The following is a 26,484-nucleotide window of genomic DNA, read 5'->3' as shown; positions in this document are numbered from 1 at the left end:
AGGGACCATTTGAGCAGAGAGCTGGGTAACAGCGAGGGAGGGAACCACGGTGATGGCAGAGGAGGGGCCGTTCCAGGCAGGGGGCACTGCAAAGGCAAAGGCGGGGGGAGAGGGGGGTTTTTCAAGGAGCAGTGAAGAGCCTGGCAACCTGCTGGAGCAGAGACTAAGGGTGAGAGGGCGGGGGGATGGGGGGGATGGGAGGGGTTCCGGGGGAAAGTGGTGGGGACAGCAGGCGGCACAAACGACACAGGGTCCTGGGGGCATCAGCAAGCCCTTTGCCTCCACTCTGTTTTCTGTCCCCCAAATTCAGGTCCCCCCAGAACCTCAGACGTGACCTCACTTGGAAATAGCATCTTTGCAGATGTAACTAGTTAAGATCACACTGGATTTAGGGTGGGTCCTAATCCAATGACTGGTGTCCTCAGAAGAAGGTCACGAAGGCACGAAGATGCGCGCACACACACGAAGACAGAGGCAAAGGAACACCAGCAGCCACCGGAAGCTGGAAGAGGCCAGGAAGGAGTCTTCCCTGGTGCCTTTGGAAGGAGGGCAGCCCGGGACACCTGGTTTTGGACTTGCAGCCGCCTGACTGTGAGAGAATAGAGCTCTGCTGCTTTAAGCCCCAGGACACACACCCCGTCTGCATGAAATGGAAACCGTGGGGTGCTTGGCTGAAGAGGGGGCAGCTTGAGTTGTTTGTAAAAGACCACCCCAGGCCACCACCGGAGACTGGACTGCAGGAGGCAAGGCTGGAGGTCACGGAACAGTTCAGGGAGATCTGACGGGCCTGGACCCAGGGCGGTGGGGGCAGAGGCAGCCAGAAACCCTCAGATCCTTGATGGTTCCTGTTTAAGTCCTTTAGAATTTATTTTATTTTCAATGTCTTGTTTTGAAATAATTACAGATTCAGAGGAAGTTGTGATAAAAACGTACAGGGAGGTCCCATGCACCCTTCAGGAAGTGTGGAAACCGAGGTGCGAGTGGGGAGGAGGTGGGGGAGGGGAGGGCAGAGAATGAAAATATCGTGCAACGGAGCGGCTCCTGTCTGAGATCCTCACCGGCCGCCCGAGGGAAGCAGGCAGGGGGCAGCCGAATCTCCCAGCCCGGGCCTGGCTCCCGATCCTGGGGGAGGGACAGCCTTGGAGGCAAGACACGCTCCGGCCCAGGGCCCGCCTTCCTGGGTTCACGACCTGCCTCTGCCACTCAACGCACAGATGCTCCTCCCAGCAGAGCTCTGCACACCGGAAGTGCCCCCTCACCACCAGCTCAGGGCAGCGGTTCAGGCCGGCATGGAGACTGGACGAGCAACCTGAGGGCTGAGTCCAGATGCCCTGTCTCCACCTCTGAGATGTCTGGGGAGTGCAGCCGAGGCTGCCCACAAGTGCCTGGAGGGGAAGGATCTGGAAGAAGCTTTAACAGGAGGAAGCCGCGGGGGGGGCGGGGCGGGGCGCCAAGAGGATATGGGGCCCTGGATTCTGGGAGAGAAGGAGGATGAAGCAGTCACAGCGTCCCGTGCCCTACGGGTGGGTCCAGTGTGATGGGAGCCAAGAACGGGCTACATACGGGCTACGGGCTCCGGCAACGAGGAGGCCATTGGCCAACATACACTTAACATCACATCTGGTGGGGATAAGTATTCCAAAGGAAGATTAAGCAAGAGAACAAAGAAAGCCCATCTCACTCCTGACAGAACAGCTCAGAGAGAAAACCATAATTCAAAAAGACACATGCACCTCAATGTTCATTGCAGCACTATTTACAATAGCCAGGACATGGAAGCAACCTAAATGTCCATCAACAGATGAATGAATAAGGAAGATGTGGTACGTGTATATACAATGGAATATTACTCAGCCATAAAAAGGAACGAAATTGGGACATTTGTAGACACATGGATAGACCTAGAGACTGTCATACAGAGTGAAGTAAGTCAGAAAGAGGAAAACAAATATTGTATTTAACACATATGCGGAAACTAGAAAAATGGTACAGATCAACCGGTTTGCAAGGAAGAAATAGACACAGGTGTAGAGAACACATATATGGACACCAAGGGGTTTTGGAAAGGGGGGGGGGAGGGGGGGATTGGGGGGGGATGAATCGGGAGATTGGGATTGCCATATATACATTACTAATAAGAAAAAGAATATCAAATTGTACACTTTAAAAAAACAAAAACAAAAAAACAAAGCTCAGAGAGGCAGAATAACTTGCCCAAGGACACCCAGCTTGGAAGCAAGGGAGCTGAATTTGAACCCAGGTCAGGCTGCTTAACTGCGACAAATATGGTGCCTGCAAGCTGGGTGAGAGGAGTCAGAGGTCAGCAAAAGCGGTGCTTCTGGAGGCCCGGGGCCCATCCACATCTGGAATCAACTTCACCTGGAGCCCTCCAGACGGGGCTGATGTCCAGAAACCCAGCTTCACCAGGGCCAGATCAGCACCAGGGGCTTCGCTTTGGTTGTTCAACAACAAATGTTTAAAAGAGCGGGCTACCCCCCACCACTACGTTACCTTCGTCCCTTTCAACAGCGGCTCTGCTGCATTCTTTAGCGGGGTTTCCTCGAGTTCACCCATCTATAATTTGAACGATTCTATAAAAGGAACCGTTAAAGCCGAGCCCCTAGGAATTGTGTCCCCCCTGGAAGGCTTTAAGGGCAACATAAAAACGCCTCCCTGAAAACCTGACGCTGTTCCAGGTCTGGGAAATGCAAGCGCCGCGGGCAGTCGCCGCGCCTCTGGGGAGGGGGTCTGGCTCGCTCTGGCCGCTGTCAGGACAGCCAGGTCCCGGGACCCACAGCCTCAGCTGAGAACCCGGCAGACAGAGGGGACGGAGGAGGGTCTCCCGGAGGCCGAAACCCACATCTGCCCCCGAGCAGCCTGTGCCGGCTGAGAGAGGGGAAGCTGCGGGCGGGGGCCTCCGTCGCCTCACCTGTGAAGCAGGGATGCCGTTTGTCTCGCTCACGCCCTCCTTTTCTTGCTCTCCGACCCAATTTTTATCTAGACAGCTGTACCTTAAACTGCTTCAGCCTGGCCATAGAGGGCGAGGCCTGCGCTCTAATACGCGGCAACCGATCCTCCAGCTACGGTGATTGGTTCAGGAATGGGCACATGACCCAATGTAGCCAATGAGTGGAGGAGCAGTATCCCGGAGGATTTCAAGCCTAGGGCCCAGAGCAGCCCTCTTTCCCTGGACAGGACTGAGGGGAGAGGGATGGAGAGAGCCCTAGGAACAGCAACCTGGCTGCCACGAGTGGACCACATTTCCAAATGGGGCTGACCTGCTGGAAGGAAGAGCAGAGAGAAAAAGAAGCACGTGATCTCTGGTGTTATCACTGAGCCACTGGAACAAACCAGTCCTGAAGCTGCATTCTTGCCCCAACCACCCAAATGAATAACCCTCTTTGATTGTTTAGTCCAAGTTGCCATTTTAGGGTTGTTCTTGCCCCCTTTTTAGAGGCTTGAGAACTAGGGAGGGGGGTTGCAAGCCATCTTGGGCCTGGCAGAGAGTGGGCACTCACAGGGCAGGTGTAGACTATTCCCCCTCTATCACCAAGTATGGGAAAAGGTTAAGGCTTTCAAGGTAAAAACTGGATGTCACCACGACAGATGTCCCCACTTCAACAAAAAGCAGGGATATGGAAAACTACAATGAAATAGCACTTCGCTCCCACTAAGATGGCTAAAATAAAGGTAGACAAAAAACAAATCCTGGTGAGGATGCAGAGACAGTGGAAGCGCCACACACTGCTGATGGGGTTATAAAAGTGCTGCAGAAATTCTGGAAAATGGTTTGGCAATTCCTCAAAGAGTTAAACTTGGACGTCTCATATGACCCAGCAATTCCACCCCTAAGTACATACCCAAGAGAACTAAAAACATAGGTTCGCAAGGGTTCACAGCAGCATTATTCATAATAGCCAGCATGTGGAAACATCCCAAATGTCCATTAGCTAATGAAGGGATAAACAGAACACGGCGAATGCATACAATGGGATATTATTCTCCATAAAATGACCTGAAGTTCGGGTCCATGTTACAACACGGATGAACGTGGGAAGCATTACACTACGTGCAAGAAACCAGTCACCAAACATCACACATCGTATGATTTCATTCGCACGAAATGTCCAGAATAGGTACATCCATAGAAACAGAAAGTAGGTTCGTGGCTGCTGGGGGCTGGGGAGGGAGGGAACGGGGTGAGTGCTAATGGACAGGAAGTCTCTTTGGGAGATGATGGAAATGTTCTGGAATGGGATGGTGGGGTGGCTGCACAACAAGGTGGATGTACTAAAAAGCACTAGATGGTTCACTTTAAGATGGTGAATTTCATGTTATGTGAATTATATCTTAATTTTTTAAAGTACATTAAAAAAAAAAAAAGAAAAACATGACTAGGAATGACCCAGCAACCAAACCCTGGGGGACAGTTTTTGTTCATAAATAGTAAGGATGCCTAGCGCAGTGCCTGGCGCTCGTGGACTCTTGATGACCGTTTACTGAATGAACGAATGCTGCCCGTGCCAACAGCGGACTGAGTGCTCACCGCCCACCCAACCCTCTCCATGGCCCCGCACAGCAGACATCGTGGTGTCACTTTTCAAAGGGGAACAAGGCTCCCGTGATAAAGGCCTTGCAGCGGGTCAGTGGTGGAGCCAGGATTCGAGCCCTGTTCTGATGGAAGCCAAAGGCTGAGTCCTCAGCTGCACACCATTGTGTCCTGGAGCTGCAAACACCCCAGCCTTCCTCGTGGGCTGTCCCGTGTGCTAAAAAGGGGTCAAGGTTCCCCAACACTGGGTGGGGCCTGCATGTGAGTTGAGGTCCCCCGGCCCAGGGCCACATCCCCACCCAGGGGATGACCACATAGTTGACATTTGGAAAGAATTTGGAAGAATTTGGAATAAAGGACTCTGAACTGGGTTCATCTCCTTGGCTTCCTCTTGGGGTGGGAGGGCTATAGAAACACTACCTGGTGTCTGCAAACAGAGCAACGTGCAGAGAAGAAAGTGGGTCCTCCTGCCCAAAGCCCATTTGGGGTTCTAGACGATGGCCCAATCTCCCAGCCACCCCCGGGCACCAGGACTGGCTGCAGAAACTAAGTGGAAATGCAGGACCTCTTGATCAAAAGTTACTAAAAATGGCAAAGATGGCAACAGCAGAGCATCAGAGCAAGCACGGGGCCCTAGGACCACAGGGTCCTGTGCGGGCCACACCCGTGACGCCACTCCTGTCATACGCATATAGACACACGGAGACACGTGTGTGCAATTCCTCATAACTGGGATGTGTGTCCTCGCTGACTCACAGAAGCCTGGTTCGGGGGTGATGTGCTGTGGACATCTTTCCTCATCAATGAAACACACATTGATCTCATCTGTTGTGGCTGCAGAGGGGCCTCGCATGTGGAAATCCCTCTGCTTCATCCTCTTCCGTTCCAGGCTTGAACACACTTGTTTATTCATTTAGCAGTTCCGTCCACAGTGATTCACAGAGCCTGTGTGCCAGGTGTTGTGCCAGGTGCGGGCACAGCAGCGAACAGGGTGGCAGTCTCAGGAGCTGGCCAGAGAGGGGGAGGCGCTCGGGGACGGGGGAGGGGGGTGGGTCACGCGGGGCCTCGGTGGGGGCTTGGGGTCCCGTTCCAGGTGTGACAGCAGCCCTGGACGGTTTGGCAGGGGGACGTGGCCAGAGCTCTGTGGTGAGAGGCCCACTAGGGCTGGTGTGTGGGGAACAGACGGGGCGGGGGGAGAGAGGAAGCCTAGTGGGGGTCCAGAAACGAGCCCCTCCCACCATGCCCTCCTCTGGCCCCCCACAGCGCTCAGGGCGGTCTCTCTGGGCCCTGCACACACGCTGTCCTTCTCCAAAAACGCAGCAATTCAGGGTAGGGATGGTCTTCTTCACCTGCTGTGCCTGCACAGGCAAGAGCTCTGACATGGGGCCCAAAGCCCGCTCCCCAAGCAGGCGAGCGCAAACGCGGCCGCCTCTCCACCCAGCACTGGGCGTTCAGGCTGATGGTTCTCCAGGGGGCTGTCGTGGGCACTGTAGGATGCGTGGCAGCAGCCCTGGCTGCTCCCAAAAATGCACCCCCAAAATGTTTCCAGAGCTTGCCAAGTGTCCCCGGAGGGCAAATGTCCCAGGTCGAGAGCCAGGTGTTACATGCACCCTCCTCAAAGTAAGCCAGGCAACACAGGCATGCGAAGGTTAAGTTACTGTGGTCAAGTTTTTTGCTGTGAACCCCAGAGACGATGTGGTGCTGTATTAAGATGGACAATGAAATGAAGGAGCATGGCGTGAAGTACCAACCAGCCACCTAAACAATTCACTCATCTGTTTACAAATACTCCTGGCCCACAAGCCCCGAGCCCAGCACCGCTCTGCATCCCCGGGGGTTACGATGGGAACAAGACAGGTGCAGGCTCCTGTGGGGCCGACAGAAGGAAGGGCTGCCGGGTGAGGGCAGAACACCATGCATGTGACTCCACACAGGAGAAAAGAAATTGAAAGTATATGCCCCATATGTGGATTTGTACATACATAAAGCTTACTTTTGTTTTAAAAACCTCACAAAGGGTGGAGAAAGGTTATATTGGAGAGGAGGACCTGTGGGTTGGCTGGCAGAGGAATTCCTTTTCATTTTATGTTACAATGTAAAGGCTTCACTTAGCACGTGCAAGTATTTGTTTTGATTATTTGTATTTAAATGTCCAGGGCAAGCCACCCTGAATAGGGAGGGGGGCCAAATGTATGAGGCAGAGGGACTGTGGTGGGTGAGTTCTTAATCCAGGCAGGAAGAAAAGATACACGTAATATGTAAACAAAGTTCTGTATCTTTGGCAAAATTGAAAAAAATTTATATTCTAGACAAGGATTAATAGGTTAAAAAAAAAACCTGAAGATTTGCCCAAGGATGGGGTTATCAGATTTTATAAAGAAAAAGACAGGAGGCCCAGTTAAATTTGAATTTCAGATAAATGAATAATGTTTGCAATACGTGGGGGCATACTTATATTAAGCAATTGCTTGTTGTTTACCTGAAATTCAGATGTAAGGGTGCATCAAATTTAAGTGTCTTTTCTGCCAACAAGTGCTCCTTAAATCAGGATAGAAAGCTTTCCCCCGGCATTTGATGGTAACTGACCCCGCTACAGACTGCAGCAGCCTGACAGTCAGGTAATCACTTCACTGACTTCTTTGTCCTTAGGAGAACTCATGGCTTGCCCCTCTGTGGAGTGTTTTGCTTTTGGGTTTTGGCTTTTCTTAAATTTTAGTTTTCAAATTAACGTCTAGTAAAACTGACTTTTTTTGGCATACAGATCTGTCTGTTTGCATGTGTGGGTGGGCTCGTGCCAGCACCACTGCTACGGGGATACAGAGCAGCTCCTGCACCCCAAGCAGCACCCCTGAGCTGCTGCATCTCAGCACGTCCAGGCAGGGGTGAGCCCGCCCCCAGGGGACACTGGCCAGTCCGCAGACATTTTTGGTTTTCGCAGCTTGAGGCAGGGATGCTACTGGCATCAGCGGGTGGAGGCCGGAGATGCTGCTAAACATCCCACAGCGCATAGGACACCCCCCCCACCCCCTCCCCCGCCGCCCCCGCAACAGACACACTGAGCACGTCAACAGCGCCGAGGGGGACAAGCCCTGCTTTCTCATCACGAGCCCCCCGACTCCCTGCCCCACTCCCAGTCTCTGCCAACTACTGAGCTGTTCTCATCCCTACAGCTTTGCATTTTCTAGACGTTTCATATACATGATGCCCAGTCTTTCGCGTTGGCGTGTATCAACTAGCGAGTCGTCGAGATTCAGGCGCGGTGCTGCACGTGCCCCGGCCCACAGTGTGGGTGCAGAGCCTGATGGCCCAGTCCCCTGCTGAAGGACACCTGGGCTGCTTCCAGCGTGGGTAAGCATGAATCCCACGACAGACGTGCCCGTACAGGTTTTGTGTCGACCTACGCTTTCCTTTCTGCGATGTGGAGGTGAAACCCTTCGTGTGGCCCATTCCCCACAGTCTTCGCACCCTCGAGGGATCTGCTGGCGCTGGAATCATCCCGCCTGCCGTCTAGAGAGGCTGGGGGCGCTGCCGAGCAGCTCTGCTCCCCCCGCAGCGCTGAGCGGAGAAGGCCCAACCCCGGGAGCGTGCCCAGCACCTGGCTCAGCCCCGTCCTGCCTGGCCCTCCTCCACCCAAGGAGGCTGCACACGAGACCCTTCCCAGCCTTGCGGGCGGCTCCTTCTAGGATGCGTGCTGCAGGCTCCGCCCGACAGAGGCGGAGAGGAGGACACCCTGCATCCCGCCCCCTGCTCCCCCTCCAGCTTGGGCACAAAGAGTCAGCCATCCTGCTCACGGCGCTACGATGAGTCTCAGGACACACAGCCGACACACGCGAGACGGGGGCCGGGGGAGCAGTCCTGCCTGCTGTTGATACTCTGACCCAGGGGTTGGCAACTACAGCCATGTTTTTGCAAATAAAGTTTTATTGGATATTTCTCTCTAGAGAAAGAGAAATATCATTTGATATCACTTATATGTGGAATCTAAAAAAAAAAAATAATACAAATGAACTTATTTACAAAACAGAAACAGACCCACAGACTTAGAGAACCTGAACTTACGGTTACCGGGGGGACGCGTAGGGGGAGGGATAATTAGGGAATTTGGGATGGACCGTACACACTGCTGTATTTAAAATGGATAACCAACAAGGACCTACTGTGTAGCACTGGGAACTCTGCTCAGTATCATGTAACAGCCTAAATGGGAATAGAAGTATATGTATAACGGAATCCCTCTGCGGTACCCATGAAACTAACACAACCGTGTTAGTCAACCGTACTCCAATATAAAAATAAAAAGTTAAAAAAAAAGTTTTATTGGGACAGAGCGGTGCACACCCACGCACGGACGTACTGCCGCTCTAACGGCCGCACTGAGGAACCTCACAGAGAATGTCTGACCCACGACGCTAAAACATTTACTACCTGGCACTTTAGAGAAGGAGTGTGCTGACCTCTGCTCTAACCAACCCCAGATCCACTTAATTCTAGACTTGTAAAGAAAATATAAAATGTCCCCAGGAGATAAGATGCCTTTACTGTCTATTATTTACCAAAGAAAGTATTCCTGGCAGAGCGGGTTCACAACGAAGATGACTGGGTGTGTCCTCCGTGCCAGACGCTGTGCGGAGCCCACCCCGTGCGCTGGTCCTCGGCTAGGACTGCTGAGCCCACAGCTACACACGGGCAAAGCTGGCTCGAGGTGCACCTTGACTACCAAACCTCTGGCGAGTGGCGGTGGGTGGAAATGCAGAAAGGAGAGACTGCCCCGGCACAGATGTGGGCCGGTGACGGGACCTCCAGGGGGAAGGAAGGACCCACCGAGGCTCTGAGGGGAGGTCCTTCCCCGAGGCGAGCCAGGTGGGCAGAGTGTGAAAGCAGGACTCTGGGAAGAGAGCTGTGGACAGGGACGAGCCAGCGCATGAGGCCTGGGCAGAAACGGCACGCCCAGCCCAGAGAGGCCCAGGGGCAGGCAAGGAGCACAAATGGGGCCTCTCGGGAAAGGAGGGGATGCAACGCACCCACAGAGAGCGTGGCATCTTGGTTTCTTGTGGCGTCTTTGTTTTCCAGGCCTAGAGCTATCGGGTGCCCCTCGGAGGCTCAGAGCCTGAGAACGTTCCTCCTTAACGGTGCAAAACACATGAATTCCAGCCACTGCTGATGGATCAAGGCCTAAGTGGCAAGCGAGCATGCCGTTAATACTTGTGACATCTGCCTGGCCTAATTACCCAAGGCCACCCCCGCCGCCACTGCTCAATGGCCGTGGAAGGTCCCATCCCAGTCTCTGGGTCACCAAAGCCGCCTCTTCGCTCTCTTGCTCTGGCTTCTGGACAAACAGGATGTGAAGCAATCGCAAGGGTGAAGGCACCTGGGAGCCAGCTGCGCCGCGGGCGGGATCACTCGCCAGCCTCAGCTTTATGGGGCTTAGTCTCCGCAGCCTCCGTGGGCAAACGGCTCACTCCCGTCTCCATCCCCAGCTGCCGCGCTGGCGTCCCACTTGCACGGCATACGCCCTCAATCCTTTAAGTGCCTCGCAATCCCATTTGATCCCATCCGGATGATCAAGAACAGGGATACGTGCTCTCTCGGCCCCGGAGAGAAGCCCGGGGCCCTCTTTGCACACAGATGTCCAGGACGCGCCTATGTCTGCCTGCCAGAGGCAGAGGCTCAGTGGGTGGGAGGGGAAGAGGCCCTCCTGGTCTTGGAGCTCCGGGGATGCTGAGCAGCAGCTGGAGGCCCCCAGCGAGGGAGTGTGAGAAATGAGGCCCCCAGATCATCTTCTCGGATCAGAGGGCAGGGCTGATCGACACAGCCCTCCTGAGACGTCAAGTGATTTCTCCTGTGGACAAGGGAGAGGAAGAGGACCCTGTCAACAGGGACAAGATGCTGGAGTCCTTGTCTTGGGAACAAAGGACTAGGTGCTTCCATGTCTTCAAAGATGAAAGAGGCTCCAATCCAAAGCAGTCTTTGCCTCCCCGCCACTCTAGGGTGAACGGGAGCACCAGGAACACTGTGTGCAGGAAGCCCTCCAGAGCTGTCCTCGGAACCTCGGAACGTGTCTTCACGGCCTCATCCCTGACCTGCTGTGTATGGTCCCTTCACTGTCTGCCTTCTCCTATCAGGATGTGAGCAGAAGCCTTGTGCTGTCCAAGCCATAGCCCCAGTGCCTGCAACAGGCCCTGGTCCATCATAGCTCCACACAAATGTTTGTCGAGTGAATAAATGTGCTTTCAACATTTATTTATGGGCAAAAAGGCTCTTGACTGTAGGAAGCTGGTGCTGACCACCAGGTGCTGGGGCTGGGAGGGTTCAGCATCACTCCCCAGGCTGGGATGCAGGCCTGGGGCTGACCTGTCCGTCAGGCACTGTGGCCAGGCCCATGGAACTTTTAGGGACCCATGAAAACGTTTTAATGCCTCTTAAAATCAGAAGACAAAACATGAACACTTTAGGACTTGGAGAAAATGTTTTAGTTTTTAACCCAGCCAGGGTTATATTCACCATTACACCAAGATGGTCATGCACCTAATTTCTAATATTTTTGAATGGAGGGAGGAACCCCTGGCCATTTCTGTGACCCTGGCTCCTCTAGTTAGTCCTGTGCGAAGCCCACTGTCTTCTGGGTCCTCGTTCAAACTCTCTTCCCAGGAGATGGGATGCAGAGAGAACAGCCGGGCAGAAACCAGGATGCTCTAAGGTCCTAGGCTCTCTGCCTGGATGGCCCAGCCAGGCACGCAGCAGGGGCTTGTTAATTACACCCTGCCCCCCAGGTGTGGCTGTTGGTGACCGCAGTCCTCGAAAGCCTTTCCAGCAACGAGCAAGACTGGAGTCAGAATCTGCAGTGAAGCCCAGGCCTTCCCTGGGAGCAGAGTAACTTTAGTCAAGTTGCTTGGCCTTCTCGGCCTCTGTCTCCTCATCTTTAAGTTGCTGGCGATGACAAACGTGCCACCTGGGCAGGGTCACTGTGAGAACTGAACACATCAATGACAACAATAATAATATCTAACACTCACGAGCATGGACAGGGTGCTGGCCCGGGGCTCAGCAGTTTACACGAATTCACTCTTCTCTCCCTCCCAGCCATAATGATGCCCGAGGAACGGATGAAGGGAAGAAGCATCAGGAGGCTGGACCAGCTGCCCCAGATCACACGAGGCCCCCCCACGGAGCACCAGGCTATCGGGCACCGGAGTTGGTTCAGGAGCCGCCAGCCTGCCCCTCTCTGGTTCTGTACAGGAGCTGAGCACAGGGCCTGGCCGGCAGCGAGGGTACAGCTCTTACCAGCACCGCCTGGACAGCCCCCTGCCAACTGGCGGGCTCTCTACGCTGGTGTCAGGTGCCCTCTGCTCAGGGTGCCTCTTCTCCCCTCTTCCACCACCCCTGGGGGTGGGAAGGAGCACAGCCTGTGTGGCTTGGGACGGGGAAGGGCTGCCTCTCCTCTTGTCTTTCGTACAAGGAGACAGCAGACGCCAGCCCTCCTTCCCTCAGCGTGCTGTCCTCGGAGATGAGACGATGCTCCCCACTGGGCTCCTGGTGAGCCCCAGGTGCCCGGGGAGTTTATGGGCTTCTCCCCTCCCAGGCTCGCTGGCTGGCGGAGGCCCCACCTGTGCCACTCCGACAGGAGGGCCACAGCTGGAGGAAGAGGGAACAGACGCACGCTTCCTGGGTGGTCTCCAGCGGCATTTGGAGACCCGGTGAGCCGGGGCTCACCTCACCTCGCACCAAACATGAGGAAAGAAGATCTGTGACGTCTGTGCCTCACAAGGCCAGCTTGTCCGTATTACTATCATCACATGTCCATTGTATGGGTGAGGAAACTGAGGCCTGAGAGGGGACCTGGCTGCATATTCTGGCAGCCGTTCAGCAGCTGTAAGATGCTGTACCCTTGGCTCAGTGCTCCGTCTCCTTCCCTCCCAGACGGGGCACTGGGAGCTGGGCGCGGGTGCCACGCCCCGGCACTCGTCTTCTCAGGTGCTGTCGCAGGCAGTGATGCTCACTGAGTTTATGTTAATGCCAGTAGGCGGTCCCAGGCCAGGGACCAGGCTGACTCTACAGACAACGCAGGACTGGCACACAGTACGTGCACGCCAGCCTGCCCATCAAATGGACCCCAGAATCCGCAGACTCCCCAGCAGGCCCTGCCGGCCTTTCACCTGTGTAGGCATCCAACAGGAAAAGGTTCAGACCCAGGTTTAGACCTGGCCAGCCCGGGCACCATCTTATAAACAGGATACCGGGGCTGTGACTTTGCCAGAGTGTTGTCACTGGGCCGGACCCTAAGCACCAAGGAGCTTGTGAGAAAAGGGAGATTGCTGGGCCCATCCTCGGGGACTCGCCGTCAGTGGGTCTGGGGACCTGTACGCTCAGTGTGCCACCCAGGGGATTCTGATGGACACCATGCGGGAGAGACACCATGGAGGGAAACCATTTCCCAGCCAGGAGCCTGTGGTCTCAGAAATGCTGGGCTCACTTCTTCTTACCTCATCCCCCAAAAGATGCAAAAACTCACAGGCCCAACTGGCCACTGAATACTCTGCACCTCCGCGACGGTCTGGGTTGGGTGGTCCTTCTCCGACCAAACTGGCTGTCTTGGCGTGCACGGCATCTGGACAAGCCGGGTCGCCAGGTGTCGGCATCCACACCCAGCCCCTGGGCCCCTTTTAGGAGGGAGGAGATGGGGCACCAGGCCAGGGAGTGGCATCTAGTCCTAACCCTGGCGCTAGGCAGCATCTTGTGGCCACCAGGCGACGCGCCCCCTGGATGGAGGGGAGTCCCCAGGCCTCGACAGCTCCCAGGGGCCCCGTCTCCTCTGCTGTCCTCAGGGATGTTAATGATAGCATCTGCCCTCGCGGACGGTGAGGATCACAGAGGGACGGCAGAAGGCACGCACTTTGTGCTTAGCAGCCACCACGTGTTAAGCAATTAAGCTCCTCGCTTGTATGAGCTCATCTAATCCTTCGCAGCCACCCTGGGAGGTGGAAACTATTATTAAGCCCATCTTCCAGATGAGGGACATTAAGTGACTCACCCTGGTCATGGGGCGAGAAAAAGCAGAGCTGGGACTTGAAGCCGGGGGGTCTGGCCAGCTCCTGAGCCCAAGCTCTAACCATCAGGTGATGCAGCCTCAATGAACGCTGAGCCTCGGCCACAGGCTGCGGGGAGCAGAAGTGGGAGGCAAAAGGGGGACAAAGACCCTGACTGAAGGAGAGAGGGGAAGGCAGGCTTGGGGTGTGTGTCACTTAAGAGAAAAACCAAACCTGAGCCAGCCCAAGCCAGAAGGGCAGGCAGGACAGAGGAGCACAGGACCCATTGGGGTCAAGTTGGCAGGTCAAGCCAACACCCAGAAGAGTTCGGGAAATGGCCACTTTGAAGAGGACAATCAAGTCACCCTTAGCCTCACTTGTGCCTCATCCCCAATATGTTCCACATGTTAATCTACTGTCAGATAAGTTTGGAATTCTTCTATGTTGTGTACCCTATCAGGAGGTTCACAATGGACATCAGCAAAATAAAGGCTCTGATAAGTCCTGCCGTGAAACCTGTTTCATTTATCCAACCCAGCATTTCTTGCACTTAACTGATCATAACTCATCATGGAACACAGTTTGAGAAATTCTGGTATAGAGCAGAATTTGCAAACTCCTGTAAATAGTAGTTCTGAAAATAGTATTTTCAGCTTTGTGGGCCATAGTGTCTCTGTTACAACTACTCAACTCTTTCTGTTACAGCACAAAAGCAGGCCCAGGTGATGCATAAACCAGCAAGTGTGACTGTGTACTAATAAAACTTTACTTTTGGACACCAAAATGTGAATTTCATATAATTTTCTGTGTCACAAAATGTTCTTTTTTAAAAAAAATTTTCTCAGCCATTTAAAAATCTGAAAACTATTCTTAGCTCACAGGCACCCAAAAATAGGCTGGAGACTGAATTTGGTCCACCGTGCGTAGTTTGCCAACCCACATAGAGCAAGGCGAAACTCCAGCACCTACTAGGACCCCACTATAAAGTGCTAGGGGGTGGGACTTCCTAGGTGGCACAGTGGTTAAGGATCTGCCTGCCAATGCAGGGGACACGGGTTCGATCCCTGCCCCAGGAAGATCCCACATGCCATGGAACAACTAAGCCCATGCACCACAACTATTGAGCCTGTGCTCTAGAGCCCATGAGCCACAACTATTGAGCCCATGGGCTGCAAGTACTGAAGCCCACGCACCTAGAGCCCATGCTCCACAACAAGAGAAGCCACACTAATGAGGAGCCCACACGCCGCAATGAAGAGTAGCCCCTGCTCGCCGCAACTAGAGAAAGCCTGTGTGCAGCAATGAAGACCCAATGCAGCCAATAAGTAAATAAGTAAATTTATAAAATAAAATAAAATGTCAGGGGCATAAAAAGGGGAAGGTTTGAGGGGGTGGGGAGCCTGGGGGAGAGCATCAGTATAAAGACCAGACTGGAGGGCTTCCGTGGTGGAGCAGTGGTTGAGAATCCGCCTGCCAATGCAGGGGACACGGGTTCGATCCCTGCTCCAGGAAGATCCCACATGCCACAGAGCAACTAAGCCCGTGCGCTACAACTACTGAGCCTGCGCTTTAGAACCCTTGAGCCACAACTATTGAGCCCATGTGCTGCAACTACTGAAGCCCACGAGCCTAGAGCCCGTGCTCCGCAACAAGAGAAGCCACGGCAATGAGGAGCCCGCGCACCACAACGAAGAATAGCCCCCACTCACTGCAACTAAAAAGAAAGCCCGCACACAGCAAAAAAGACCCAACACAGCCAATAAAATAAATAAAGTAAATAAATAAATTTATTCAAAAAAAAAAAACCAGACTGGAAAGAAGACAAGTGTGGTCCTAAACTCTGTGACTTCCTCCCACATAGCTCATGACCTTACGTGGATAATTTTGGGGAAAAGATTATAAAATTTATCTACATTTTCTAAATCCACTTGGTAGAATCCAGCATTAAGCACAGTAAAAAGAAAAACTAAGAGCTGGAACAACATTTGCAGCTCAAATCACAAAGGGCCAAATGTCCTAAAATATAAAGCAGAAAAAGCCCAACACCCTACACCAGCAAGGCGCAGAGGAGACGGACAGAGGTGCGCAGAGACGAAACTGCAAACGGTGTGTTCGAGAAGGGCTCAGCCTTGCACGGAGGAGAGAAGAGCGAAGCCAAACTACAAGATCCCACACGTCATCTATTGGATTAGCAAAGACAGGTAAGTTTGACAGATAGTTCCGACAAGAAGGGGACACAGGTGCCCTCGTGTATTGCTGGTGGGGGTGCCACTGGAACGGCCTCTCCGAGGGTAAAATGACAACACCAATCAAAACTACAAACAGACAATGTCACTTTCAGGAATTGTTCCTAGAGCTACACTTACTCAAGTGTCCAAGGACATGTGCACTGAGGTTTTCCATTTCCACTGCAGCCCTATTAATAAGAGCGGAAGATGGGAAAACCCCAGACCTCCATCCCAGGGGGACTGGATGAGTCACTTTCGGTGGTAGCAACAAGACTCATTTAGGGCCTGTGTATCACGAGTTGAGTCCTGTTCTCAGCCCTCACTACTCGAAGCATAGACCGGAGACCAGCGGCCTCTGCATCACTGGGGGGCTGTTTGGACCACAGCCTCCCCTCCGCCCCAGACCTGCTGAATCAGAATCTGCATTTTCACAAGAAGCCCAGGGGGTTCCTTCGTACCTTAGGGCATTAACTTTAAAACTCTTCCTGTATTAGCTCACTCACTCTCAGAACAGCCCGACGACCCTGGCTCTCTTATTACCCGAGGGCTGGGGACGTTCGGGAACTTGTCCGCAGTCACACAATGAGAGAGCGGCAGAGCTGCACCGCCTCCACTTGAAAGGCAGAGCGGCCTTTCAAGAAGAAGGGAAGAGACCAACCGCCAAGATGTGCTGTCAGGTGAAAAAAATCAAAGTGAAGAACACTGCCTATCCTATGCTAGTATTTGCGGGAGAAAAAAAAAAAAAAAAATAAGGAAAGCAGAATCTGTATGTAATCACTTAGATACCCAGAAGGCAACAGCTGCCTCTGGGGGGTGCAACTCAGCAGCTGGAGGAAGGAAGTCAGAGGGAAACCGTTCGCTGTCGCACGCGTCTGTAACTTGAATTTTGAGCCTGGAACATGTGTTACCTATTCTAAAATAATGTTTTTTTTAAACTGGTGTAAGGAAGAAGTTGCATACCCTAAAATCACCCCCACTTAATAAGAAATACACTTTGGGAAGGACAAATTGGCACAGCCAGGCCCACCCTAGTGCCCCACTTGCCATCCTGTCTGCCCTTCTCAGAATAGATGGACACGGGGTGGGGGGTAGGTGCCGGGGGAGGGCGGGCCTACAGCGGATTCTCCCAGCATTCGGGACCACATTCAGTCCCTTGGAAGGGGGTTAAGACCTCGCGTCAGTGCAGCACTCCTTAACTGGGGCACTTCTGCCCTGCAGGAGACACCTGGCAACGTCTGGAGACGTGCTGGGCTGTCACTAGTGTGAAAGGCTACTGGCATCTGGTGGGTAGAGGCCAGGGGTACCGTTAAACATTCTACAATGCCCAGGACACCCCAGAATGCCCTGTGTCCTGAGTTTGAGGAGCCTCATGTCACAGGCTCCTGTGACAGGTCAGACGTGTCAGCACGTCTCAGACCTTGTACGTTCCGGCATCACCTGAGGCTCAGCAGAAGTGCAGGTTCGGATGAGGCAGGCCTGGGACAGGCCAGAGAGTCTGCATTTCTAAACGGAGGAGGCCACCCACGCTGCTGTGGGACCACACTTTGAGCAATGAGGCCTTACCCAACCCAATTCTGGCCAACGGTGCAGTCGTCTTATGCAGAAGGGGCAGGGACTGCTTCTGTTCTGGATCAAAGAGCCGGACAGTAGGCACTGGTGGGGGAGGGGGCAGGGGAAGCCTGGTCCTCATGGAAACGAGCTCTGCACTGCTGGGATCCTCCTTAGGTCCACGGCTGCGGGCTGCACAGCACGAGCTGGGAGGGGATGGACGGGGGGTGGAGGGGACTTACCGTCCAGAGTTTCCACCGAGAGCTGCAGGCCCAGGTTGTGCCGCGGGTTGACCACCCAGTGGTTGCTGGTGGCCGTGATGTCGAACACCAGCCAGCCCTCCTCCGAGGCCCAGAGGGTGCGGCTGTCGAGCAGGAACAGGTCCGACTCCCTGCGAGAGAGGAGAGAGACGCAGGCCCGGGGTCAGCGGGTCGTGGCTCGGCCACCCCGTCAGCCAGCCAGCCGCCGAGGACAGGAGGACCTTGTGAGCTAGGGGAGCTGGCAGGAGGTCCGCCAGTCCCCCCAGAGTGGGTTCATCAGAGCAACACCCAGCCAAGGAGACTCCTGGGTAGCAGCTGCGGTGGGGAGATGGAGCGCAGGAGAGGCGTAAAGAGATACACACAGGAGACAGGGAGCTGCTATGAGACAGATGTGCCCCTCAGACTTGTTGGCGGGGGGGTCGGGGGGTGGGGGCCTGCCAATGGGACAGAGCACAGGAAGCAGCAGTTACACAGCCTCCATGACGCTGGAAGTCTCCGGGAACAGAAGTTCACCTCTGTTGGCTTATTCACCACTCGCCGGGCACTGTCCCGTGTTCTACACACATTGTCTCGTTCAATTCTCACAACCTGAAGTTGCGGGGCTATGATCATTTCTAATGAATCCACGGTGAAACCATGACTTGCCCAAGGTCATTTAGCCAGGAAGTTGCTGGACTTGGGGTTTGGCAGGCAACTGAGCACCAGTACAGACACTCCTCATTTCCACACTACGCAATTTTTTCATGAGCTCACAACTGTTAGGAGATGCACCCCCAGACGGACATTACTAATAGAAGGAGTTCTTTAACTCTCTCTTCCTCGGATCTGTAGTAGCAAAATGGGTAAAAATGACCCTGTAGCGGATGGAGGATGAATGAACGAAGATGGTTGGATGGATGGAAGGATGGATGGACAGGTGGATAGTTGGAAGATGGATGGATGGATGGATTTTTACATTCCTAAATAGTAGAATTCCAGTATATAAGATACCTTAATGTCTCTTATGCATTTTTAATTATAAGGATTCAAAGTTTAAATATTGTGAGTCCTTCAATAGTCAATTAGAATATTCGAGCTCCTACGTTGTTCCAGGCAGTGGGTACAATGATGAACAGCTCCACGCCAATCATCTCCCCAGGGTACCGACAGTCTCTGTCACACCTGGAGGGATCTAATTTTCCTGGGAATTAAGGTGAATTGTCTCTGCTCACACATTATCAGATGTAGCAACTATCGACTCAACCCTTACCACATGCCGAGCCCTGAGTTGAACCGCCTGCCCAGATCATGTCATTGAGTCCTTACAAGAACTCTATGAGGTGGGTAATATTAACTGCACCGCTGTGCAGGTCTCAAAACTGAGGCTCAGAAAGGCAAAGCTGTTTGCCAGGGGTTACACTGCCAGGACACAGTCGAGGCAGGATCGGAACCCAACCAGGCCACCTGCAAGGCTTGCACCCATACAAGAAGACAGGTCTTCTGGATACTACCTTTGCTCGGGTGTAGCTGTCATCATTTCACAGCCTTTGGCAAATCAAACACATTTCACATAACCCACTAAGCCAAGGGCTGGAGTGAGCAGCAGATACCCCTTTTAGATAAGGCACAGTCTCCCTACTGACCCCATCCCCAAGTCTTCCTCCTAAAACTAGTGCTGACCATCCCCATTAATCTTTCCCATGTGGCCTGGAGACCTCCAAGATTGTGAGGTTTGTCAAATGATAATGCTGTTGCATCCACACCACATTAGACATTTACCAAGCATATTAACATGTGCAAGGCTCCGGCATGCAGAAAACAAATCAGTAATGTTAGCCAGTGTCTCAAATTTACTTTAACTCAGACCCCATTGGAAATGTACAGGGAGATTAACAGGTCTATGCTAGTGGAGAGGTCTATGTGGGTGGAGAACCAGACTCAGAAGCAGACAGGAGCCGAGGCAGGTGTGAGGGTGCAGGGCTGACTCATCAAGGCACAGTTTTCAGGAGTGAGGGAATGAACTTGAGCTGCATTTCCCTTTTTGACTCTCTCCATCCTAAAGTCTGAGGGCAGAGGATCCAGATGCCCTCATCAAGTCCGTGCCCCCCCTTCTTGGCCACGGGAGGGCCGGGCACTCCACAGTGATGGACAGCATCCCCAGGACCACAAGATGGAAACAGGGGTTATCCCCACCTAACACCCCCCCACCCCAGATCCCACTTCATAAGTAATTGCTGGAACCCAATTCAGAAAATGCTGAATTACATTACGCCACTCATGCGAACAAGATAACGACTTCTGATCTTATGGCCAACAAAACAGAGCTGCAGTTCAAGACAGTGCATTGTCTCCCGGCCATCCCAACTGAAGCACGTCCCTTGAGACTGTAGGACACTCACGGCCTCTGTAATACAGAGAGATCAGATGAGCACGGAGGCTTTTTAGAGCCACAGAACATTTTGAGGACACTGTTTGGCTTTCACGGCCAAACTGAATTAAAGTGACGAGACAATCTTTCATGACCCGTTTACTTCTTCCCAGTGCCCTTTCAGAGGCAGCTTCAGAACTGACGTGGGGGGATGTCCACACAGATTTTAAACTTCCAAACAAGCATTTCCACTGTCTTCATCTCCAATTTGCCTCGATGGCTTTCCTGGCTATGGAGGGTCACCAAGACTGTCAATGAACCAGTTTGCTGCTCTCAACAATTAACAGATGAAGGGGACTTCCCTGGTGGTGCAATGGTTAAGAATCCACCTGCCAATGCAGGGGACATGGGTTTGATTCCTGGTCTGGGAAGATCCCACATGCCTCGGAGCCACCGGAGCAACTAAGCCAGCGAGCCACAACTACTGAGCCCGAGTGCCACAACTACTAAGTCCTAGTGCTGCAACTACTGAAGCCCGCACGCCTAGAGCCCGTGCTCTGCAACAAGAGAAGCTACTGCAATGAGAAGCCTGTGCACCGCAAAGAAGATTAGCCCCCACTCACCGCAACTAGAGAAAGCCCGTGCGCAGCAACTAACTAAATAAATTTATAAAAAAAAATTTTTTTAAACAAACAACAGATGAGAGAAGAAACATCGCTCTGAATAAAAACTATTCCCTGAATTGCTCAGCCTCCGGCCCCGGGAGGAAACCTCCACAGCACAGCATAGAAATCACAAACCTGGGTGGTGACTTCGCCTGCAAATTGTTATTTGCAGGAAAATGTGACCAGATATCCGGCTAGGCCCTGATGGACAGTAAAACAATGAATAGTAACTTAGGGAACAGAATCAGGCCTTTAAAGAGTGAACGCCTTGCCAAATGGTACTAAACGTTCTCTTATTAAAGCCGGGACACCGCGGGCCAAATGTGACGGCGACGCTGACTCATCGTGAAGGAACACGCGTGCGTGTGCGGATGCCCTCCCCAGAGCCTTGGTCCGCGGTGCGTTCCAGCCTTGCTGGGAAGAGCTGAACCTCTGTTGAAGGCATGGGGGCAGGAAAGCCCTGTCGAGGCAGCAGGAGTGAGATGCTAACACAGACTCCGCTTTGAGACGGAGGGCCCAGCCCCAGGTCCGCCGCGTGAACAGGACACGGGAGAAATGACTCAGCAACTGCATCCAGACTGACGGCTGGGCAAGTGGGAGTTTCTCACCGCCACCTCGAGCATCTTATTGGAACACAATGGTTCTTACAACCAGGAGGAACTAACAAGCCCTTTGTGAGATTTCTATTTGCCATGAACCTACTGGCCTCCCGACCAGCCCAGGTGAGAGCAGAGGTGGAACGGCGCAGGGTGGGGTCCCGGGACACCTAAATGCACTCTTTCCCCTTTCCCGCTGCTGAGAATCTGGGTGCTTTCCACGCACCAGCTCCCTGATCGCCAACATTCAGGTTATTGTTCCCATTGTATAAATGAGGAAAGTAAGGTTCAGAGAGGGGAAGCCACTGTCCACATCGATAAACCTTCAAAGTGACAGAACCAGGACACAGCGCCAGAAGACTTGGGCACTTAAGCCCCATCACCTCCTTAACTCAACCTCTGGCCAAGGGACAAGAGACCCAGGAGATGGGTCACGATGCATGCTATTGTCATAACATTGTGTGGAGCAGAGAAAGTAGTGGGAGGTGAAGTCCAGGTGGCAGGGAACAGAGGAGGCAAGTAGGGCAAGCCAGCTAATTTCAGAGCCTCAGTTTCCTCCTCTGTAAAGTGGAGAGAACACCCTCTTCCTCGGCAGCTGAGGAAGCCGAGTGAAGACAGCCTAGGGACAAACTCCCAAGGCTGCTGGGGCATCACTAGGGTTGCCACAAGTCATGTAAGTGTTGCTGTTCATTTCTTGCTGGATGCTAGGAAATTCTAGGATGGGAACCTTATCTGTGGTGGTCCCAGTCATCACGTGACTTCCCACGATCCATGGAACAACAGACCACATACCCATTCCCTGTTCGCCTTTGACTCCAGCATCCATCAGGATGTTTGTGTATCAGGAGGTTTGCAGTCTTAGATTTTCTGCAAATATGGCATCAACAATTCCTGCTCTCCCTCCCCATGTGCAGCTCTCTCATAAATCGGGGAGGTCTGCTCCCACCTCTGACGTCTGCGCTGACCACCTGGCTTGCTGTGGACGCAGTGGAAGGGAGGCCCTGCCAGGCGCAGGGCAAGGACGGAGGAGGCTTAGCAGCTCTGCTTCTGCTGCCCACGGGACTGTCACCTCTAGCTCCTCTGCTGCAGAGAGAGATCACAGGGAAGGGGATGCGGAGGAGCACGGTCTACGAGGGGAGAGAGAGGAAAACCAAGCCAGGCCGTGGAGGAGGCGTCATCTAGGGCGTTCCAGCCCCAGCCAAGCTAGCAGCTTCACCAGGGACTACAGCAGACACTACCAAGCGTAGAAAAACTGCCCGGCTGAGCCCTGCCCAAATTCCTGAGCTATTAAATGATTGTTGTTTTAGCCACTGCGTTGTGGGTGGTGTGTTCACCACAGAGAGAGAACCCAAACAGCAGTCACACTGTTCAGAACAGAAAACCGGAAACGAACCAGCTACTGAGAAGAACGGGTGAAAACAGAAGGTGAATCCAAGCGCTACACAGCTGTGTCAAAGGACCGTATAAATCCATACTTCTTGACAAGAGGGAAATATGGTATTCAGTAAAAAGGTGTCATAAAACAGGAAGTGGAGTATGCAAATTTCTGGGAAAATACAATATGCTAAGATTGGTTAAAAAAAAAAAGGAATAGAAAATTTGAGTCACCCAATATGCACTAACAAGTTGAAATAGAAATAAAAGGCCTTTCCCATCCCACACCCAGATGGTTTTATATTGTATTTTTTGCAAATTATCAAGAGATAATTCCTTCTTATGCAACTTGGTCATGAAAATGGAAGAGGGCAAAGTAAGAACCTGTGTTATAAAGCTGGCATGTTATTGATCCCAAAGATGGATCAGGCCAATCTGAACAGACAATTCTTTAAAGATATGCAAAGGGCCAGTGAACACAGGAACAGAGCGTCAATATCACTGGCCATTAGGGAAATGCAATCAAAACCGCAGGAAGTTAGTACTTCACAGCCACCAGGAACACAGACAACAGCAAGCGTGGGCCAGCGTGTGGAGGAGCTGGAACCCTCGGACACTGCTGGTGGGAATGTTAAACGGTGCAGCGACTTCGGAAAAGAGGATGGCAGTTTTTCAAGAGGTAAAACAGAGTGACCACATGACCCAGTAATTTTACTCCCCAAGAGAGATGAAAATCCTATACATGAATGTTCACTGCCGCATTACTCATAAGAGCCAAAAAACAGAAACAACTCAAATATCCATCACACGATGAATGGATAAACAAAACATGGTAAGTCCATACAATGGAGTACTACTTGGCAATAAAAAGGAACGAAGCACTGACACAGGCTACAACATGGGTGAGCTTCGAAATCATTATGTTAAGTGAAATGAGTCAGACACAAAGGATCACATGTTGTACAATTCCATTTACGTGAAATGTCGAAAAAGGCAAATCCACACAGACTGAAAGATTAGTAGTTGTCAACAGCCGAGGACAGGGCAGAATGGGGGGAGGCTGGCTGCTAACGGCTATGGAGTTTCCTTTGGGGGGGGTGAACATCACCTAACGTTAAGTACTGTAACCTTAAATGGCACATCTCTGAATATACTGAAAACCAATGAATAACACACTTTACAAGGTTGACTTGGATGGTATATGAAATACGTCTCAATAAAGTTATATTTTAAAGAGTCAAAAAGGCCAATCTAACCCCCAAATATAGAGCACAATGTCATGAAGCTAACAGTTTTTTAAGGTTAACACATGTCTGCGGGGGAAGCCTAGACGCACATACTCTGGAGTTGCAGTGACAGCTCCCTCTGGGGCTGTATCTCCCCTCTACACACGTACGTGTCAATGTTGTCGCAACTCAGCAAGCACAATCTGCTTCTGAAAGAAGTGAGATGGTACGGGGTCCACGTATTTCCATGTTTTACTGGGTCTGCGGAACACACACGGGCAAGGTGGATGGCCTGGCTTCACCCCCTCTCCTGGGTGGGGACGGATCTGCCCGCTCCTCCAGGCTCACAGAGGCAGCCGGGCCGGGGGACAAACCTGGCCTTCCTCCTACTCACGCTGCTTCCGATGAAAGAAACAGGGGACACCCAGAAGGCGGACTTCTCCCCTCCCGAAACCCAGGCTCCCCAGAGCCCTGCTCTCTTTGAGGTGTGAACCACCAGTGACCCCAACTCCATGGCGGGAGGGGTATTAATATTTAAGCACCGGCCTGGGGACAGAGCCCTACTGAGGCTTGCGGGCTCCTCCTCCCAGGGACACCATGAGAGGGGCCGAAATCTGACCCACGGGGGAAGCAGGAGGAAGCCACACCATCACCTGACCTAGTTCCAGCATCTCAGCCCACCTTCCCCTGGAAAGTCCGACCATGACGGAAAAGTGGGTATTTTAAAATCTCCAACGTGGGAAGGTGGAAAGTCCTTTTTTTTTGCCCTCTGGCTCCTTAGCGACTATTTAGAGACTGTGATCTCAAGGGCCTTTGCCCACAACCACCCCCGGAGCAGCAAGAGCCCCATGCAGGATGCGAGACGCCACCCCTCCAACCAGGGCCTCAAAGACATTGTTACCGCTTTGCACACACTCAGCTCCCAGGGATACAGCCCTGAGACTGGCAAGATGGGGCCAGGATGGACGCCTGGGGATTCCCGTGGCCCCCGGACTCTGCAGGCAAGATCGGGACCCATAGGAAACAGATTCCAACGGGGTTACCCAGTGCCCATTGCCTGGTCACCTGGGATCGTGCTTGTCCAGTCTCATGACCCAGTTTCACTCTTCCTCCCTCGCCCCCAACCCTATAGCACTGTGGGGAGGACACTCCCTTCTGCCTGCCAGTGGGGCCCAGCAATGCAGGGTCTTCACTGCCAAACAGGACCTTGGAAATGTACTCCAGCTGCTTTAATTTTCAGCCTGGAAGACCAGAGTCTGGTGCACAGGCCACTGGTGGCTGCATGGGAATTAGAACCCAGTCCTGGACCTTGGTCTAGGCCAGTGTGATGGAAAACACTCCTGCCGTCACAGCCCGAGATCTGGCTTGACTCCCTCTGGGGTACCTGAGACACAGCCCGACATCTACAGGGACCAGAGGCAGGCTGGGGTTTGGAAGGGCCATATTCAGAGTCACCTAAAGTCTCTCCAGGAGGCCTGGCTGGTGGCTGGGGGCATCAGTACCCCAAAACCACATCCCGGGCACGGTCTGTGCGCCAAGCTCTTGAGTGACATTCTCTCACCCAATCCTTCCTCTTCCAACCAGGTAGGTAAAATTACAGCCCCTATTTTATAGATGAGACAACTGAGCTGCAGGGGAATTAAGACAGCATCCTCAGCTAGTGAGTGGCTGGCCCTCAACAGGAAATGACATGAAGCACGTGGGCCCATCCTTCACATTGGTGTCCCCAGCCCGGAATCCCCCCCTGGGGTTAGAGGAGGCGGAGAGAATCCAAGAGATAATGTGGCTGGCCCAGTGCCAAGTTCCCCCACTCCAAAGCCATCAGAAAAAAGGGAAAAGAACTTGAGATTATGTGGCATGCAAAATGATACCCCCCCCAAAGACGTCCACATGTCATCCCCAGAATCTGTGGATTATGTGGCAAAAGGGACTTTGCAGAAGTGATTACATTAAGGATTTTTGAAATGGGAGATTATTGTGGATTATTCAGGTGGGCCCCATGTAATTACAAGGGCCCTTATAAATGAAAGAAGATGGGAGAGTCAGAGGAGGAGGTGTCAGGACAGAGCAGAGGGCAGTGATGTGACTGCTGGTAGGGTCCATGAGTCGAGGGATGCAGGTACCTCTAGAAGCTGGAAAAGGCAAGGAAACGGATTCTCCCTAGAGCCTGCAGAAGGAATGCGGCCCTGGGGATGCCTCCCTCTTAGCCCAGTGAGACCCATTTTAGACTTCTGACCTCCATAATGATAAGATAACAAATTTGTGTTAAGCTACTAAGTTTGCGGTAATTTGTTACAGCAGCCAGAGGCACTTACGACTTTCCCTCCTGAAACCCACTCTGAACACCTTCTATGTCTCGGGAGCTCCACTGGGAACCAGAGGCACAAAGGCAGCCAGAGATGGAGCTCTGGGTCCAGGGGCTGTGAGTGCGTCGCACAGTGAGGACAATTAAGCGCTGATTAAGTGGCCTGGAGGAGAGGCAGATCCCTCCGGGTGAGTGACACAAAGGAAAGCACCGGATTTGGGGGGGTGAGACTGTCCAGGGAGGACATTCCTTGGGAAGTGTCTTCGGAGGGAGGCCAGAGGCGTGAGCAAGGCTGATGCAGCCAAGAGGACAGGAAGGGTGTTCCAGCAGAGGGAACAGAATGTGCGAAGCCTCATGAGGGAG

General features: G+C 52.9%; 1 protein-coding gene across 6 annotated transcripts in view; it reads right to left on the bottom strand.

Moving 5' to 3' along the window:
* Positions 1-26,484, bottom strand: part of BMP7 (bone morphogenetic protein 7) — an 85,585-nt gene that overhangs the window by 10,792 nt on the left and 48,309 nt on the right. For all 6 annotated transcript variants that reach the window (XM_057701940.1, XM_057701939.1, XM_057701942.1 and 3 more), the window contains exon 3: positions 17,591-17,739. In XM_057701940.1, the coding sequence (XP_057557923.1) occupies positions 17,591-17,739 (149 nt within the window). The remainder of the gene's footprint in view (positions 1-17,590; positions 17,740-26,484) is intronic.

Source organism: Hippopotamus amphibius, chromosome 12 (genome assembly GCF_030028045.1).
Source record: "Hippopotamus amphibius kiboko isolate mHipAmp2 chromosome 12, mHipAmp2.hap2, whole genome shotgun sequence".
NCBI classification, from domain to species: Eukaryota; Metazoa; Chordata; class Mammalia; order Artiodactyla; family Hippopotamidae; genus Hippopotamus; species Hippopotamus amphibius.
Note: the sequence above shows the minus strand (reverse complement) of the source record. Positions and strands in the feature narration are given on the sequence as shown.